We start from the raw sequence: 16440 nt of genomic DNA, 5'->3' as shown, positions 1-16440 counted from the left end.
ATAGGTATGTCTAAGAAATTAAACACAACAACACACCTTTGCTGTCCACCAATGGTGGCTTGCTTGGGCTAGCAGCTGGCATCCTGTCGTGATTACTGGGGTAGATGGTAACACCAACATCTGATTTTCTGCTGCTTACAGTCCCATTGCACTTTAGAGAACCTTGATAGTTTGCAGCAGATATGCTGTCATGCCTGCTGGACTCTTTGCTACTGGAAGCATTTGGAGGCGCAGTCTCTGGAGACAGTGGATAATAATCTGGATCATTGGGGTAAATGGTGACACTCATGCTATCCGTGCTCCCGCTGCAATCGGTGCAGACAACTGGCAAGCTGTAGCCTGGAGGGAGAGAGGAAAAAACAACAACGTAGGATTTGGGGTAACTAGGCTCCAGATAGAATAGGCAGCGGTGGCTTTGTGGACTGACATGTTTTGTTAGAAGTTAAGGGGGGGGCTCCATTCATTCTTCAGCACGGATAGGACTATGCACATAATGCCATTCTGTGGGAGCCCAGGAAATGGCACTGGCACATAAAAGTTACGATTCTTAGGAAGCTAAATCCTTCTAAACAAAACGCAAGCTCCTATCCCTCATGATTGCAAATGTTATGAAGTGCGCACCTATTGCCTAGTGAAATGTCAGACGCTACAGGAGTTGCTGAATAAGATTTGTAGTGATCAGGGTTGGGGTCATAGTGCTCTGAATAGCTTCTTGCCCCTCCTTATGGTTAGCAAAAGCAGAATAAATTACATAAAATAAACCATGCATTGCATTTAATTTGCAGAATTGCACAGGTTACAGACATCTAGCTTTTTGTGAAACAGAATTTGGGTTATCTTACTACCAACAACAATCATTATATTAGTGCACTACTATTATATTATCATTAGTATCATCATCAGAGTACACAGAGTCCTAAGATTGGAAATAACAAATATGTGGATTTAGGAACTTGGTTCTCTGATGGACAGATGGAAAACAGGAGGGCAAGATATTAAGAAGAAAAGCATCCGTGGGAGTCGTAGTCCCCCACCCCCCCTTGCTGCTGTTCCACTGCAACTATTTCTTGCAGATGTTGCTCCCAAAGGGGGAATTATGAAGGTGTGTTTGGAAAAGGGAAGGGACTGCAAGGGTGAAATTGGTACCATCACTTCTGTGTTAGAACAGTGCACCTTTCTGTCGTTTTGTTGCTGTTGGAGGAGACCAAGGTCTCTGCCAAATATCTAGCTCTACCTTATGTAGAATACATGTTTACATTTTTCTTTCCTGTCAATTCAGCAATGAGTAATTAACTGAGTAGATAAACTACAGGCTGATGCTTCCTTTCATGAGACCAACTGTGTGCTGCTGTGGACAGCAAACCTGTAAATGTGCAACCCAAAAAGCTACTGTCCTTGCCAAAGAAAACTGATTCAAGATCATAAGATATTATGGAACCATCATGGATTATAGTCTTCTCAGAGATTCTCTTTTGCCACGGCAAGGATGGGCTCCTTTGAGAGAAGGGGCTATAAATATATATATTACATGGCTTCTATTCATTTCAGTGGGGAAGAATTCCCTAAACAATTTGTTGTCCTCTAGATTCTACCCAACATTCTTTCAGACTAAAAGGAGCTGCTTTCACAGTTGTTAGAAATATGCTACTTATGAGTGAAGGTGGCAACAAAATATAGTTGGAAACAATAGTTGTTACTACAAAAATGAAGGGTGGAATTTTAAATGAAGGGCAGCATATAAATGTTCTAATAAAGAAAAAAAGTATCTCTGAATGTCTAAAAAAGGCTACCTTGATGCACTGGTGGTCTTTATTAAACTGAATTGTGCAAAATACTTTCCAGATTAACAGGTTCTATACCTGTTTTATCTGCCACAAGTATCCTGTCAGCTATATCTTCTCCTTTCCAAGCCTCCTTATTGTACCCCAAGCATAGCTTTGGCTGTCGGTAAACAACAAGGTGAGGATCAACTTCTGGATCCCTCCCTGCATCCGTCTGACAAACACCTGCAACAAAATGACAAAGTGATCAGATTTGCAAGCTTTTTGCAAGTAAGGAAGATAATATATTAATGTCCAAAGCTACGGAAAAGAAAAAGCAGAGGTCCACAAAACTGGTGTGGCTTACTTGGTTTGCCTGCATGGACTGCATGTGGCCTTTGAGTTTGTGAGCCAAGGAGGGAAGAAGCAGACCCCTTCCACCACCATCCCAGCAAAGCCCCTGTCCTCATTAATGTGACCCTAAAAGCAGTAATCCCAACCTTTGTAAACCCGTATTTTCTGCTTGATAATACTTATATCTTGCTCTTCAACAGCAAGGTGGTTTCAAGCTCCCAAGGTGGCTTACAATTAAATTCCAAACAAATGCACAATACAATTAGGAATATGTTTATATGTTTTGGGGGGGTAGTCTTTTTGTCCACTGAGAGGTGGTGATACAGACCAAAAATAATGCACTTCCCTCCAGAAGGGAGCTGAAGGTGCTACATTTTGAAGCCTTGTTGACTGGTCACAGCACAAGCAGTGAGACCAGACATCACAACAAATAATGCACTTGAGGTCTGGAATGGGGATTGGAAGTTGGTACCTTTGCACAAAGGCAACAATCAAGGGCTAATGACATCAAGAACATCTTCCAAATCCTGAACCACTTTGGCAAAGACACTGTATCACTTTAATTAGTTTAACCAGATTAGTAAAGCAAACAGTTCCCAAAAGAAATACTTCTGTGGAGTTTATCAGACTTGGATAGGCACTGAGATTAACATCCAGAAATACATCTGCATCCACATATAAAAAGACTGGAATATTTATTACATTCACTACACGCAATCAAGTAAGTCCAAATAGTGAACTTCTCTAAAGAGTGTATAATATTAAATTAATCCCAAAGTAAAAGACATCCCTGTAAATAAACATGCTACAACAGACAGGTTCTGATCTACAAATGTTTCAGTGGAACTGGATTTTACTTTACGTATCACCATAATTTTTAGGTATGCTTTCCAGAGGCTGGGAAACTGTATAATGGTCATTTCAGGGTTCAGAAACAATAACATTGCTGCCCCCAATACATCTGTTAGGTCTCCATACATACACAGTGAAAGTGTCCCCTAGCATAGCTAGGGACATCTGCTGAGGAAACCATGGTTTGGTTATTAAGCTGAACTGTATGTTCATAAAAGATATAAACTAGAGTCCTTCACTATTACTAATACAGTATTTTTTAATGTGCTCCTCCAGCTAATGTGCTTCTCCAATAATTCTGCCTGTAGATAAGTAGCAGTATTGAGAGAGAGACTAAGCCTAGAATCTGTCCTTGATATGTAGCTAGTTCACTATTTGCAAGGATGCTTATGTCACGGGAACACTTTCAAAAATTCACTCCCTAACCTTCTGTTTGAAGTGGTACCATCCAGGAAGGACCTGACCATGCCGTTTAACTGAATGAGCAGATAGTCCCTTAAAACTGCAATCCTATACCCATTTACCCTGGATTAAGCTCCATTAAACTCAGTGGGACTGGCTTCTGAGTAGACATGTACAGTAGGAGCAGGGAACCTGTGGCCCTCTAGATGCTGAACTCCATCTCCCATCAGCCCCGGACAGTATGGCCAATGGTCATGGATAATGGCAATTGTGGTCCGGCAACACAAGGAGAGCCAAAGGTTCTCCACCCCTGATGTATAGGATTGTGCAGTAAAAGAAGCAAAATGAATGTAGCATTGTCAGACAGCAGAGTTTTCCCAAGCCATACCATTGCTCTGTATGTGCCCGTTGGGCTGTTGGCCATTCTCTACTCTGGCCACTGCTTCTTGTCATTCTGAAAGTGTCCCTTGGGAGGAGAGATAGCTTGGCACATCCGGCGGTACAATGGTTTCATCTGGGAAGGAGACAAAGGTGAAGGGCCAACCACTACAGCACAAAATTGGTGCTAAAGCCATAGAAGATGACAGACCATGGCACAGCTTGTGCAATTCCCATAGTCCAAGCTAGAACCAGCTCGATCAGGATTTTCAGGTTATCTAATCAAGCAGGGGGGACTACAGAAAATAAGTAGTTATTTTTCTCTTTGAAGTTTGAATGAAAGTTTGCCCATGGCTCTCTTTAGAACCTCACTTTCTGCAGGGAATATCCTCTCTGTATGTAGAACAGTATTCTGGTGCAAGTCCTGTCGCATTAACAATATGTCTGGTATTCTGGTGCTCCTCAAATCATGTTTTGCTCCTGTCAAACATTCCAGTTGTCATTCTCTAACGAAACAGATTCTAACTTTTCATCACAGAGAATATCCCCAAGCTCTGAACACCCAACCCCAGTTTTAATAAAACAGTACATCAAAGGTGGTTACATCTGGAGGTTGGGTTAACCAGCAGAGGCCCTTGGAGTCTTACAAACAGAGATTCAAGGGAAGAAGTGGTGGTGCTGCCCTGAACACTCAGCCATGTCAACACAAATAAGATAAATATATAAAACTTGTCCTGCTTGCAGGTTCCCACAGGCATCTGACTAGCCACTGTGGGAAAAGGATGCTGGTCTAAATAAGCCTTTGATCTGATTCGGCAAAGGTCTTATGTCCTTAAGTCACCAAGATATTCCCACTACATTCATTCAAAAGAGGGCATACAGGTGGTTTGGTCTTTACTTGTTGGTCCAAATCATGGCCCACAGAAACAGCTCACTGTACACAGCAGATACGTCAGAGACCTAACAACCTAGTATACCTTCTTATAAGGAGTTCACATTTGAAGAGCTAGGACTATACACCAAACCAAAGTTTTATTATGGATCATGCAGTCAGCAACTGATTTTACTGAAATCATTCTACAGTGAAGCAACATCATATGCATCATGTGTAATTCTGTTTCTCCAATGGTCCCGGGACATATCAGTCTTTGCTTCTGAGAAGTATATCCTTCTGGCCAACAGGCAGGGTCTCTAGGAAGAGGGGCACCCAGGAGAGGAGCCCCTCCACAGCTCCCAGAGCAGCCTTGCCTGGTTAGCTGGCAGCAAGTTTCTGAATCTGAGCTGTTGCAACACTGCATGAGCTTTCCTTCAACAGCTTATTTCTTTGGGGGAGGAGTCACTATTTCAGGCAGGATCTTGAGCCAGGCTTTGGTTGTGCCATGCATCCCAAAGCCTGATGAGAGATTTATGCTTTATTATTTATGTCTTTGTTTTATTGGGTTTTGTTTTCTTAGTATATTAAGTTTTGTCGTAAATCTGAAATCAAATTCAAACTATGAATGTTTTAATAAATAAAAAGGAGGAGGAGGGATGGCCTCAGACAGATGTTCGGGCCCCAAGAGTTCTTAGGGAACTACAGGACATACAGCTAAACGATAGGCAAAATGCTAGCCGTATAAAAGGGACTATGATCAGGATGTGCAAAATTCCCCAGGAGCACAAGATGTGGTGGGAAACAGAATCTGCCTATAAAACCATAAGAACAGTTAACTCCACTTACAATATTTGGGAGCACTGGCTGCCACTCACCACATTTGCAGAAAAATAAGCCAGCTAGGAGTGTCGCGTATCTCCACACAGTGGGGCTTCATTTTTTTTTTAATGTTTCCATTTACGAAAAAAGACCCAGGGCCTACCTGTGTTTGTGACGCTGTATTCTTCACTCTTCTTTCTGGTTTGATAGATTATGCACACCCAAACCAAAGATGTCAACACAATGCTGCACACTACAGCAATAGTGATGATCCCAACAGTGGTTCCATCTTTCCGGCAGCCAAGTGAGGGCAACACGCTCACTTGGCTGTGTGCCCGTTCAGTTCCAACAGTGTTGGATATTTCACATGTGTATTTCCCAGCATCTTCCATCACAACATTCCGGACAATAAGCAGCTGTTTGCCTGGAGTAAAGTGATGCCTTTCAGTGACTAACAGAGACTGGTCACCCTTCAGCCATGTAATGCGTGGAGGTGGACTTCCCGTTGCTTTGCATTGTAGAACTACAGTTTCACCAACAGATACAACACGATCTTCCAGTGGGTGAACCAAGCTCGGAGTCTCTGCAAGGATCCATATAGAGATGTTAGCTTATAGAAGACTTATGCTGCCACTAAGGCTCTTGACGTCTTGATGTCAGACCCAGTAGGATTCTGAAATTCTGGCTTTGGATAACACAGAGTTCTTCATGACACCTGAACTCCTCAGTTCTAGATTGCATTTCCTAGCACCAAACATTCACAGCTGAGACTTGCCATGTATTTTTGTCATGAAGGAATACCTGCCAAGTATTTCTTCATTACAAAGAAATAGGGTTTCCACCTCTCTAATAAAGGTTCAGTTCAGTGTGTGCATTTAAATATGTGCAAATGTCAAATCAGTGACTACCTCTGATTCAGAAAGGCTGCAATAATATTGCTACAACCCCAACAACAGCAACAAAAATTAGGCAGGCTGCTTTAAATCAGCCAGGTTACAAGCTTAACAAGAGGAAACTGGCGAAAATCATATCCCCATATACAGCAGTAGGAAAATGTATTATTTCTCTGATCCTGAGAGACAGAGGAGACGCATTCATTGTATCTAGACTTCTGGTATGTTGATACATGATTTCAAGATCCTATGTTCTAAGGAAACCCAGCTTATTTTTTGCTAAATGCTATCCAAACCTTCCAGACCCCAACCCACCAACTCTTATAAGTCCATTCTTATTATCTTCTGCCCACTCAAACAGAGGTAAATTGGATCCTCTCCATTGTTACTGTCTACCGCCATCCATGTACATTCAAACAGAGTGAAGGGGCTGAAAAAGGTTTCAGTAGCTGTGAAGTTTTATAACTTACGTGTCTAACCCATGTTTATTCTTGACAATGGCATGTTAAAAGATCATGTTTTCTAGCTTCCCAAATGAGCAGCTGTATAAAATTAATAGCTTTGCAGCACGTTGCTCACCTTGCACCTTCCAAAGGAAGCATATTTCCTTACCTAGCACAGTAAGTGAAGCATTTGCTGACACAGAACCAGCAGAATTCTGAGCAGTGCAACTGTAAATGCCCATGTCCTCTATTTTCACATCCGTGATGAAGAAGACATCATCATCCGGCATCACGTGCATCCGGCGCTCACGAGCTGCAGGGAAGTCAGTGCCTCCGTCTTTCTGCCAAGCAATTTGTGGGGTGGGGTGACCATCAGCAGCACACTCCAGCCGGGCTGTTGTCCCTGTCCGGGCTGCAATGTCATGGGGAGTTTTGATGAACGATGGCAACACTGAGGGACAAGAACGAGAATAACAGAGTCTCAAAGAACATTAGCCATGCTTCCAAGAGCCAAAAATAATCTAATCCCATTCTTTGCTACAGTTTACTTTTAATTCTGCAAATTATAAATTCTTTGTTTTTAAATTTGTCAGTGCCAATTCCAACTTGCAACTGTGTGTCAAGTTTCCAGATTTGGGTGCCAAAATTTGTGCTGCATCTCACATCAGTTTATCATCTAGGCACAGTGATTCAGGCTTGGTCTACACCTGTATTAGAAAGAGGTGGCAGAATCCTGACATAATAGAATGTCACATGAATGAACAGTTTTGAATGCTTCCCTACATAAAAACCTCCCTGCAAGTAGAAAGCTACCAGGTAAGGGAGACAGCTAAACTACCTTTCTTCCTGCTATGATAGATTTCTTCTGGGAGGGTTTTTTTTAATGTTAGGAAGTGTTTAAGGATGATATCCTACCCCCTGCAATCTGATGCGGTACAGTAAATTCTACCACCTCAGGACTTTGAGGCTTCACATTTTACATCCCTGTGAAATTTAAGTTAAAATTAAAATGCAGAACCTCCAAAGGTAATGTTATAAAATTAACAAAATAGGAGGATGCCACTATTAAATGAACAATGAGATATGGAAGAGAGCAATCCAAAATGTTGCAAACTACTACTAATAGAGGCACCCTGAGGTATCTTCAGGATAATAGTTTTTAAACACAGGCAGACCTGCTCTTTGGGCATGTATATTCTCTACTTCTCACTCACCATTCACCGTAAGCTGAGCTTTATGAGAGTAGGTAGAACCAAAATGATTGGTGATGATGCACTGGTAGCATCCCTCATGGGTGAAAGTGACATGGTGCAGATGCAGGATGGTAGTGAACCACACCACACCATCTCTGGTCCTAACATGGGCAAAGTTCTCCATCTCAGCATGGTGCAGAATTTCATTGTCTTTCTTCCAGGCAAAAGTCATAGGAGAGCTGCTGCTGCTGACCGCTGAGCAGGTGAAGCGGATGTTCTTACCGAGAACAGCCATTGTAGTTTCTGGCTCAACAATAATTTTGGGCTTGGGGAAATCCTCTGGAAAACAACACACCAACATATTTTCAATTCTAAAAGATGCAATGGCCATGGATATTCAAATATCGACACCTTCAAGAGTCAGTTCTCTTATGTGGATCAATGCTAAGAAAAGCTGTCCTTTACCTTGTTCTTGACCTTGCAATTCAAATGCAGTAAAATACTTTACCTCTACAAATAATGTGAGCCTTGACGGTCCTGTCTTTAGTGTTTCCCCCCAAGTTATCTCACTTTACTGTAACTGTAAACTGAATAAACCTTGGGTTTATGCAGATGTGCAATTACCTGTTTCCACCGTCCAAATTATTTGCATAAATGAAACATTAGGCAGCTTGCAAAATACCAGGAGTCCAAAACTTATTTTCTGGGTGCAAGGCTTAAGATGTCCACCATGGGATAACCTGGTATGAACTAGATATAATACCAAATAGGAGACATATATCAAAAAGGTTTGCCATAAATCCTTTGGGTGAAAAAAGAAACCAATGTTTTCTAGTGACTTGCAACTGAACTATCTGGCCAATTTATTTTAAAAAGGAGAAAAAATTCAAAGGTATGCAGAAAAATATGACATATATATGCTATCTTATTTCCATCTTCTGTTAGCTGGTCATTGAGAGATGCTCTCCAAGTGTTGCTACTATACACTGACATTGTTAATTTGTTAAGAGTTACAGCAACTGTGCAATTAACATCACCAGTGACAAGTGCTGACAGGCAGGATAGCATCCTGGCGCAAAGAGTTGAAGGAACGGCAGATGTATCTGGTTGTCACCCTTCCAAAGCAAAGGCTTGCACTCTTGGAGCCAGACATGGAAGGCTATTTGGTTTAGCTGAGTTCCAGGAGGCTTAATCTATTCGTCATACAAAAAGCATCTCTGATTTCAGTGTTAAGCATTTCCCCCCAAAAAACAGCCATGCCAATGGAATGGAGAAACTCAAATGAGCAGATTAAATTTGAATGGGATTCAGTGGCAGAGAGTTTGGAATGCCAACACATTAAAGGGAGTCACAGCAATTCCAAAACATGGAGAAAGCAGATGGCAGAGTTCCCCCCTCCCCAAAGGGAAGGACCAGGAATGGGGACCCTGTGGCCCTCAAGATGCTGTTGGACTTCAGCTCCCATCAACCCCAGCCAGCTTAGCCCTCAACTCAGGGATGATGGGAGTTACAGTCCAGCATCACCCCTGCTGCATATCTTCCAAATGCAGATGGCTCTGTCGCATACGGGGGGGAAACACAAAACCCACCTCAGAGGGAAAGGTTTTTATCCAGCCCTTTCCACAACATACTAGCTTTCCATATATATATATATATATATATATATATATATATATATATACATACAGTATATATAGTGGTAAGACAGCATTCAAATAGGAAACCCAGCACCTTAAGTGTAATACGATACAGTCCAAAGAGGCCTTGATCACATGGTATTTCTGCACCTTTGAGTTGGCCCCAACTGAACAATAACTGCGTATCAAAGAAAATAAGATTGGAGGGAACACAGTGATGACAGTTTCCAAATACCCGAGTAGGTGCGATAAAGAAAATGATTTTAAAAACTTCACCAACACCACTAAAGGAAGACTGAAAAGGATGTTGACAACTGACATAGGATGTGTTGTTATCTCTCTCTTCACCCCTAGCTGTTAAGAACAGCTGAGCAATGGAAGGGGCTGCTTTAAAGAAAACCCTGAGAAATCTCCATCCCTGGACGTTTTAAAAAGATGTGGTTGGATGAGAACCCACTGAAATGGTTTGAACTGGGGGTTGGGGTGGGAGAGAAGCCTGTCACTCAAGAGGGAGTGGGTTAGATTACTCCCCAAATCCCTCTCTCCTTTACAATTGAAGGACATTAATTTGGTGAGTCAGGGGCCAATCAGCTATGAAATGTAGTAAATGCCACACAGAGACAGGCAAATGATCACCACAGTTCAATATAGCAACAGCGACTGGAAGAGAAGCTTCCAGTGGAGTGGAGAAAATGCCTGTCCACCCATTTGTCCTCTGGCATGCAGTCCCAGATTCTGACAGCTACGTTCTAAGAGCGCTAAAAGAGACTGTACTCTAAACAGACCTTCCCAATTTACCCTCTCCATTCTCCTTTCTCCCTCTCCATCAGTTGTTGCTGAGCCAGGCACTATGGCAAACCTCAGTAGGTCTTGGTTTGCCAGGGCTAAGAGCATAAGGGATGTCAGTGCAGCATCTGCATTGCTGAGAAGAGTGATATATCAAGCCAGTCTTCTCCAGTTGTTTTGCACAACAACTCCCATCGGTCCCACCCAGCACAACTGCACTGTTGTAGCCCTTTGCTCTTGCATTTGGGATGCAGAACCACAACCTCTTTATGTTTTTATTCAGGGCTTGGTTTCCCAACCCAAATGGTGTTGTTTTCCTCAAGAGAGAGTGGCCTTAACTTCACACAGTAAAGAAGGTGCGGCCGCAACCGCTGATTGCTACAGTGGGTAGAACTGTAGCATTATCTGAGATGTTGCCTATGGATTCCCTAATTATCTTTAACACACACATACAGCTGGAGAATGAGATCATCCAAGCAGATGAGATGAGCAGGTGTCTGCATATTTGTGCCTATCTGATTGCAGAGTGTGATGTGGAGATACTCCAATGAGAATGATAAATTATGCTTTCAACAGAGTAGGAACTGAAGCTATTACTCTCCATGCAAAGCTAGCAATGCCGATTACGACAGCTTCAAATCTTTATCAATAAACAAACAATACAAAGAGACAAGTTTCTAGAACACCATGACCTGTTTAGTTGAAGAGGAGGAAAATATGAACAACTGTGACTTTGGCTGTGGCTCTAAACTTTTAAACGATTCCATTTTAAAAGACAAAAGTAAAGCACGTGCGTGTTCAGCTGTTCAGTATTTGCTATGCTGGTTCATAACCTCTCCCTGAACCAGCAGCATAGAAAAAGTTCAGAAAAGGACTATTCAGAAGGGAAATGTTAAGCTATGGCAACTTTACCAACTCGCCCTAAACGTTGAACACCCCCTCCTATAGATAGACTGAAGGTCTATTAGTAGTGCTCAAAGGGGGGGATTAAGCTAGTTGAAAGCCATCATTTCAGGGGTGGTTTAAGTATTAAACTGTCTAGCATTTTATATTCTCTGGGATAATAATTCCTAAGTAACAAATTTCCTCCAGTTGCCCTTAAAATCCTTATAAAAATTGACTAATGCCAGTTGTCCAGTTTACTTCCTGACTTGACAATTTCCCACACTCTATTAAATAAACTGATATTAATTTTTTCTGGATCTGTAATGATATAATTTATGTATTGTATACTTTTAAAACAATTACTTTGATTACACTGACAGTGCAGAGGCAGAGCCAGTTATTATGTGACTGGTGGCCTCAACAATTTTCAGACCTCTCAAATGGGCAGAGGGGGTTAAAAAGTTTGAGAACCCCTGCTTTAGACAATGATGGGGAACTTGTTCTAAAAGGAGAGTGGTGTTTCTATTATCATTCACACAGCCTACAACCAAGCAATATGGCCCAATATATTGAGGAATCCTGTCTGATTTAGACAAGAAGCTCCACAGTCCCCATCAGACATGTCACTCAAGTGATAAATGTTGTGCCAAGTTGCCATGTCATAATGATGCACAGGAAAATACTCAATGGCGGTGGTGGCTCCATGTCAGTGGGGCAGTGGAATCCACTCTATGTTTCAGTCTGAACATTCAAGCTGTCCAAGGTGCTGAAGTTGAACCTGGAGAGGATTCCACTGCCCCACTGACATGGAGCCACCAGCTGCCACTGCTCAGTGGGCTTTGTTGGCCTTATAGCAACTGTAGAGTTGGCAGCCTCCACAAGCTGCAGTTAAACTAAATAAGGTGAATAGAAGATGTGCAAATTGTAGTTGCAGGAAGCTCACAAATTATTTGCTCATACTGTATGCAGGCATAAGAAAACTTTCTGTTGAGGGTCAGATTCCCTTCGGGATAATCTGTCTCATTGTACGTGCCAGTGGTGGGTGCAGTCAGAGCCAAAAGTGGGCAGGACCACATGATTTCCCCTTGCACTTTCTACCACCCGCTTTTGGCTCTTTCTGCCACCCCTTTTCCTATCCCCTCTCTTTTTCTGGTCTTCCCTTCTCTCACTTTTCCTCCTGCCTAGTGGGCTGCCAAGGGAGAGACAAATCACTCTTGCCAGAGGTCTGAAACGATCACTTGCACAAGGGCTTTTGAAAGTAGGTCAAGGACTATAAGGGTTTTACATTTTAAGCAGTAACTTTCAGAGTGTTCATTATGGGTTCCGAAGTACAATTATAAAGGCAACTCCCATCTCATACTGATCTGACTACCTTTATTTATTTGTCAACTTTCCAGGGCTCAAGCAGCACAAAGTAACAAATAAAATTCCATCACCAACAAAAACAGAAGGAAAAAAAACACAACATCAAAAAAAGCACACAAAACTAGTGAGGTGAACCAAAGGCCAAACTGAAAAGAAAAGACAAAACATCATATGGCATGTCAATCTCTACCCCAAGAAACGGGCTGAAAACCAGATTGAAACAGGTCAAGGTAGGATGCATCAATCAGGGATGCCTGAAGTTACTCTGTCACCACAATTTCTCTCACTGTTACCAAAAGGGTTTCCATGACTTACTGATGCCCCCATTTGGGAATCTCTGTTCCAGATATGTGCTGCCACACACTGTCAATATATGTACCGTTTCGACAGAAAACCAACCCAGCCCAGTGAAGAACTTAAGTCATATGAAAAGGGATGCTCCACTCCACTGCATTCAAAAAAATGAGCTGGCTGGAAAGTATATACACATTCCTGGGTTAGGGCTGCTCTCCAAAGCAACCTCAAAATTACCAGGCTGCAGCCAAGACTTACCACACACAAAACTTTCTGCCACCACATCGAAAATGCTTTTGCCCTTTAATGACTCTGGGTGGGCACAGGTAGCTTCCACAAACGGCTGCAGTTCCTTCTTGGTTAACCATTGCGGCAACCATTTGAGCTGACAATCACACAGAAAGCTCTCACTGTTTATGCGGCTAGAGGGAAGCAAACAAAATTTTAAAAAGGGAAGTTTACTGTGGAACTTGCAACAAATTTTTAATACAAACAGCAATCCAAATACTGACAAAAGAAATAATTTACTAGTAGGCAAAAAAAGCCGTTGCAGTTTAAGAACATATCTACAGCCCACAGATATTTCTATCGAACTTTAAAAAGCAGGAAAATTGGGCAGCTACAGTGAATGCACCAGGGGAACAAGAGACCTGAACTCCTCTCTTGAGATATTGCACTGCCCTACAAATCTGCGAAATTGCAAACACAATTCGGGTTGGTCTTTAACAGTCCAATCCCCTTCCTCTGTTGGAAGAATTTGGTAATGTGCCTCTGAGGTGAGTGGTGGCAACACCTGCAGTAAGGACTGCATCTCCAAAGATAGAGTATTAATTTGTTTGTAGGTTTGCTTTGCTTCTTTCATGTGTTACTACTGTTGTTACAGAGAATCTAACCCAGAAAATTATATTTTTCTCATTATGCATCCTAGAAATCTGTGTCAAATTTATTTTTATTAATTTCAAAGCTTTTTAATTGGTCAGTGTCCTATGGTGAAGACAGCCTTTTGTGTACAAACTGGAGGTTATGTTCTATTTCTAGTTTGGGTGCATTAACAGTTGAATCTGAAACTGCAGTTTGATGTAACATCAGACTGATTACATTATGTTGCTACTTAAGCAATGAAAAAACAAACTTGGTCTGCCCAAGATGCATGTGTTCAGTCCGCTATGCTTAAACTACCCCCCTTAAGGAAGGGTGGACATGGTCAATTAAAAACAAAGGGCACACCTAGAAATTTCCTAGAATATATTTCACCTCCCATTGTTTTATCTTGTGCAAACTGAGACATTCCTCATGTCCACTGGAGACTATTCTGCAGAATATGCGGTGCCATTATTACAGAATTGTTTTTGAAGTTTGTTTAGCTTAAATTATGCAAAGTATTGCCATACTTCACATATTCACAGAAACAGAAGCAAAAGAAAATGATTTACTATAGGAAACTTCACTAAAATTGCAAATCAAATAAAATATATTGAAAGTGACTACCTGAACTATATCAACTGCCTTAATATTGTTCCTTTCTCCTTGCTAAAACAAGATTAGCACAGCACATGTCTTGTTTCTGTAATTTGCACTGATTGTAGGTGTTGCCACAACTCCATATGCTCAGAGGCACATGTTACCAAATCCTTCCAAGCTACACAGCAAGTGAATTGGACTGTGAAAGACCAACCCAAATTGTGTTTATATTTTGACAAGTTTGTAGGGCAATCAATATCTCAGAGAGGAGTTCAGGTCTCCTGCTCTCTTGGTGCATTCACTATAGCTGCCGAGTTTCCCTGTTTTTTAAAGTTTGATAGAAATATCGTGGGCTATAATTACATTCTTAAACCCCAAGGTTTTTTTGCCTATTTGTGAATTACTCTGCTTTTTAATCTGGGAGGTAAGAAATGGGATCCTGTGCAAATTTGCTGAGAATGGATTGATCATTTGCATGCTTATTGAGTTCGATGGGATTTATTTCCATGCAATCATGCTTAGGATAAGTGAAACTGACCACAGGGGATAGGGAGGGGAGAAGGAAGGGCAGAGGGTATGAGGGGGATGGGTAAAGATAGGAGGGGGATGGGAGGAGGGCAGATTTGATTGTTGGCATACTTATTGAGTTCAGTGGGATTTACTCCCGTGCAATCACGCTTAGGAAAGGTGAAACTGACCATGGGGGGGAGGAGGAGGAGGGAGGGCTGGAGTGGGCAGGGGAGGAGGAAAAAGGAAAAGGGAAGAAGAGGTGAGAGGAGAGGGAAAGGAGAGGAGAGAGGGGGAGGGAAAAGGCAGGTCTGATCATTTGCATGCTTATAAGTGCAATGGGATTTACTGTCATGCAGTCATGCTTAGGATAAGTAAAACTGACCATGGGGGAGGAGGAGAAGGGGGGAGGAGAGAGTAGAGGTAAGAAGGAAGGGGAGAGGGAGAAAGGGATTGTAAGGGAGGAGGGGATTGTAAGGGAGGAGGGGATTGTAAGGGGAGGGGGAGGGGACAGGCCAGAGGGACAGGGGAGGGCAGGTTTGATCATTTGCATGCTTTTTGAGTTCAATGGGATTTATTCCTGTATAATCATGCTTAGGATAGGTGAAACTGACCTGGGGCAGGGGCACGGAAGGGGGAGGAGGAAGAAGGAAGAAGGGGAGGGAGGGAGAGGGAGGAGGAAGAAGGAAGAAGGGGAGGGAGGCAGGGAGGGAGGGGGAGGGGAAGAGATTGGGTGAGTGGGCACTGGGCAGACGGAAAGCCCTTTTCCTTTACAAAAGGAAAACATTGGGAGCAGTATCATTGTTTTTCAGGCTTTCCCTCAACTTTTTGTTCTACAGCAGGCACATATAGTCTCCCATACAAATTTTAAACAAAGCTGTCCCTGGCTACATTCACATCAGACTTTTATTTCACTTTAAACAATCCTGACTTCCCCCAAAGAATCCTGGGAAGTGTAGTTTGTGAAAGGTTGTTGTGAGTTGCTAGGAGACACCCTTTTTCCCTCACAGAGCTACAATCCCCAGAAGAGGGCCCGACTGTTAAACCACTCTGGCCATTGGATCTCTCTCAGGGGAATAGGAGTCTCCAAATAACTCTCAGCACTCTTCACAAACTACACTTCCCAGGATTCTTTGGGGGAAGCCATGACTGTCTAAAGTGAAATAAAGGTCTGGCGTAGGTGTGGCCACCTGATTATCCAAGCCAAACAGCTGTGAGTCTGGCTTTTAGAACATTGACAGTTGGTTCTTACTGAGCATGCCTGATGTTATGATAGACTTCAATGCTAAATTTCTTAAATTAATTAAATATCGGCCAGGCATTTTTTAAACTTTTAAACTGCAGAAGATGAAGATGAAGGTCAGAGGATTGGGCAAGGTTAATACGATTACAGGCACTCTGTGAACATGGCTGATTTTTAATTAATTTCAACAAATTATGAGACCACTGACAGAAATAAGTCCAACGGGGTCTGGATTTTTCTCTCTCTTTTTACACTTTGAAGTCTTGATTCTCCCTGTTTTGTGTATCACCATGA

General features: G+C 42.2%; 1 protein-coding gene across 2 annotated transcripts in view; it reads right to left on the bottom strand.

The window, feature by feature from the left end:
• The window catches only part of LRIG1 (leucine rich repeats and immunoglobulin like domains 1), a 170276-nt gene that overhangs the window by 4416 nt on the left and 149420 nt on the right, over positions 1 to 16440 (bottom strand). Inside the window, exons 12-17 of one of the 2 annotated variants that reach the window (XM_061618693.1) lie at positions 13194 to 13357; positions 7990 to 8307; positions 6945 to 7226; positions 5603 to 6022; positions 1860 to 2006; positions 37 to 339 (exon numbers count right to left, since the gene is read on the bottom strand). In XM_061618693.1, coding sequence (XP_061474677.1) covers positions 37 to 339; positions 1860 to 2006; positions 5603 to 6022; positions 6945 to 7226; positions 7990 to 8307; positions 13194 to 13357 — 1634 coding nt within the window. Of the gene's footprint in view, positions 1 to 36; positions 340 to 1859; positions 2007 to 3756; positions 3883 to 5602; positions 6023 to 6944; positions 7227 to 7989; positions 8308 to 13193; positions 13358 to 16440 lie in introns of those variants that run through there. The other variant, XR_009761538.1, reaches the window with a different exon arrangement.

Source organism: Rhineura floridana, chromosome 3, assembly GCF_030035675.1.
Source record: "Rhineura floridana isolate rRhiFlo1 chromosome 3, rRhiFlo1.hap2, whole genome shotgun sequence".
NCBI classification, from domain to species: Eukaryota; Metazoa; Chordata; class Lepidosauria; order Squamata; family Rhineuridae; genus Rhineura; species Rhineura floridana.
Note: the sequence above shows the minus strand (reverse complement) of the source record. Positions and strands in the feature narration are given on the sequence as shown.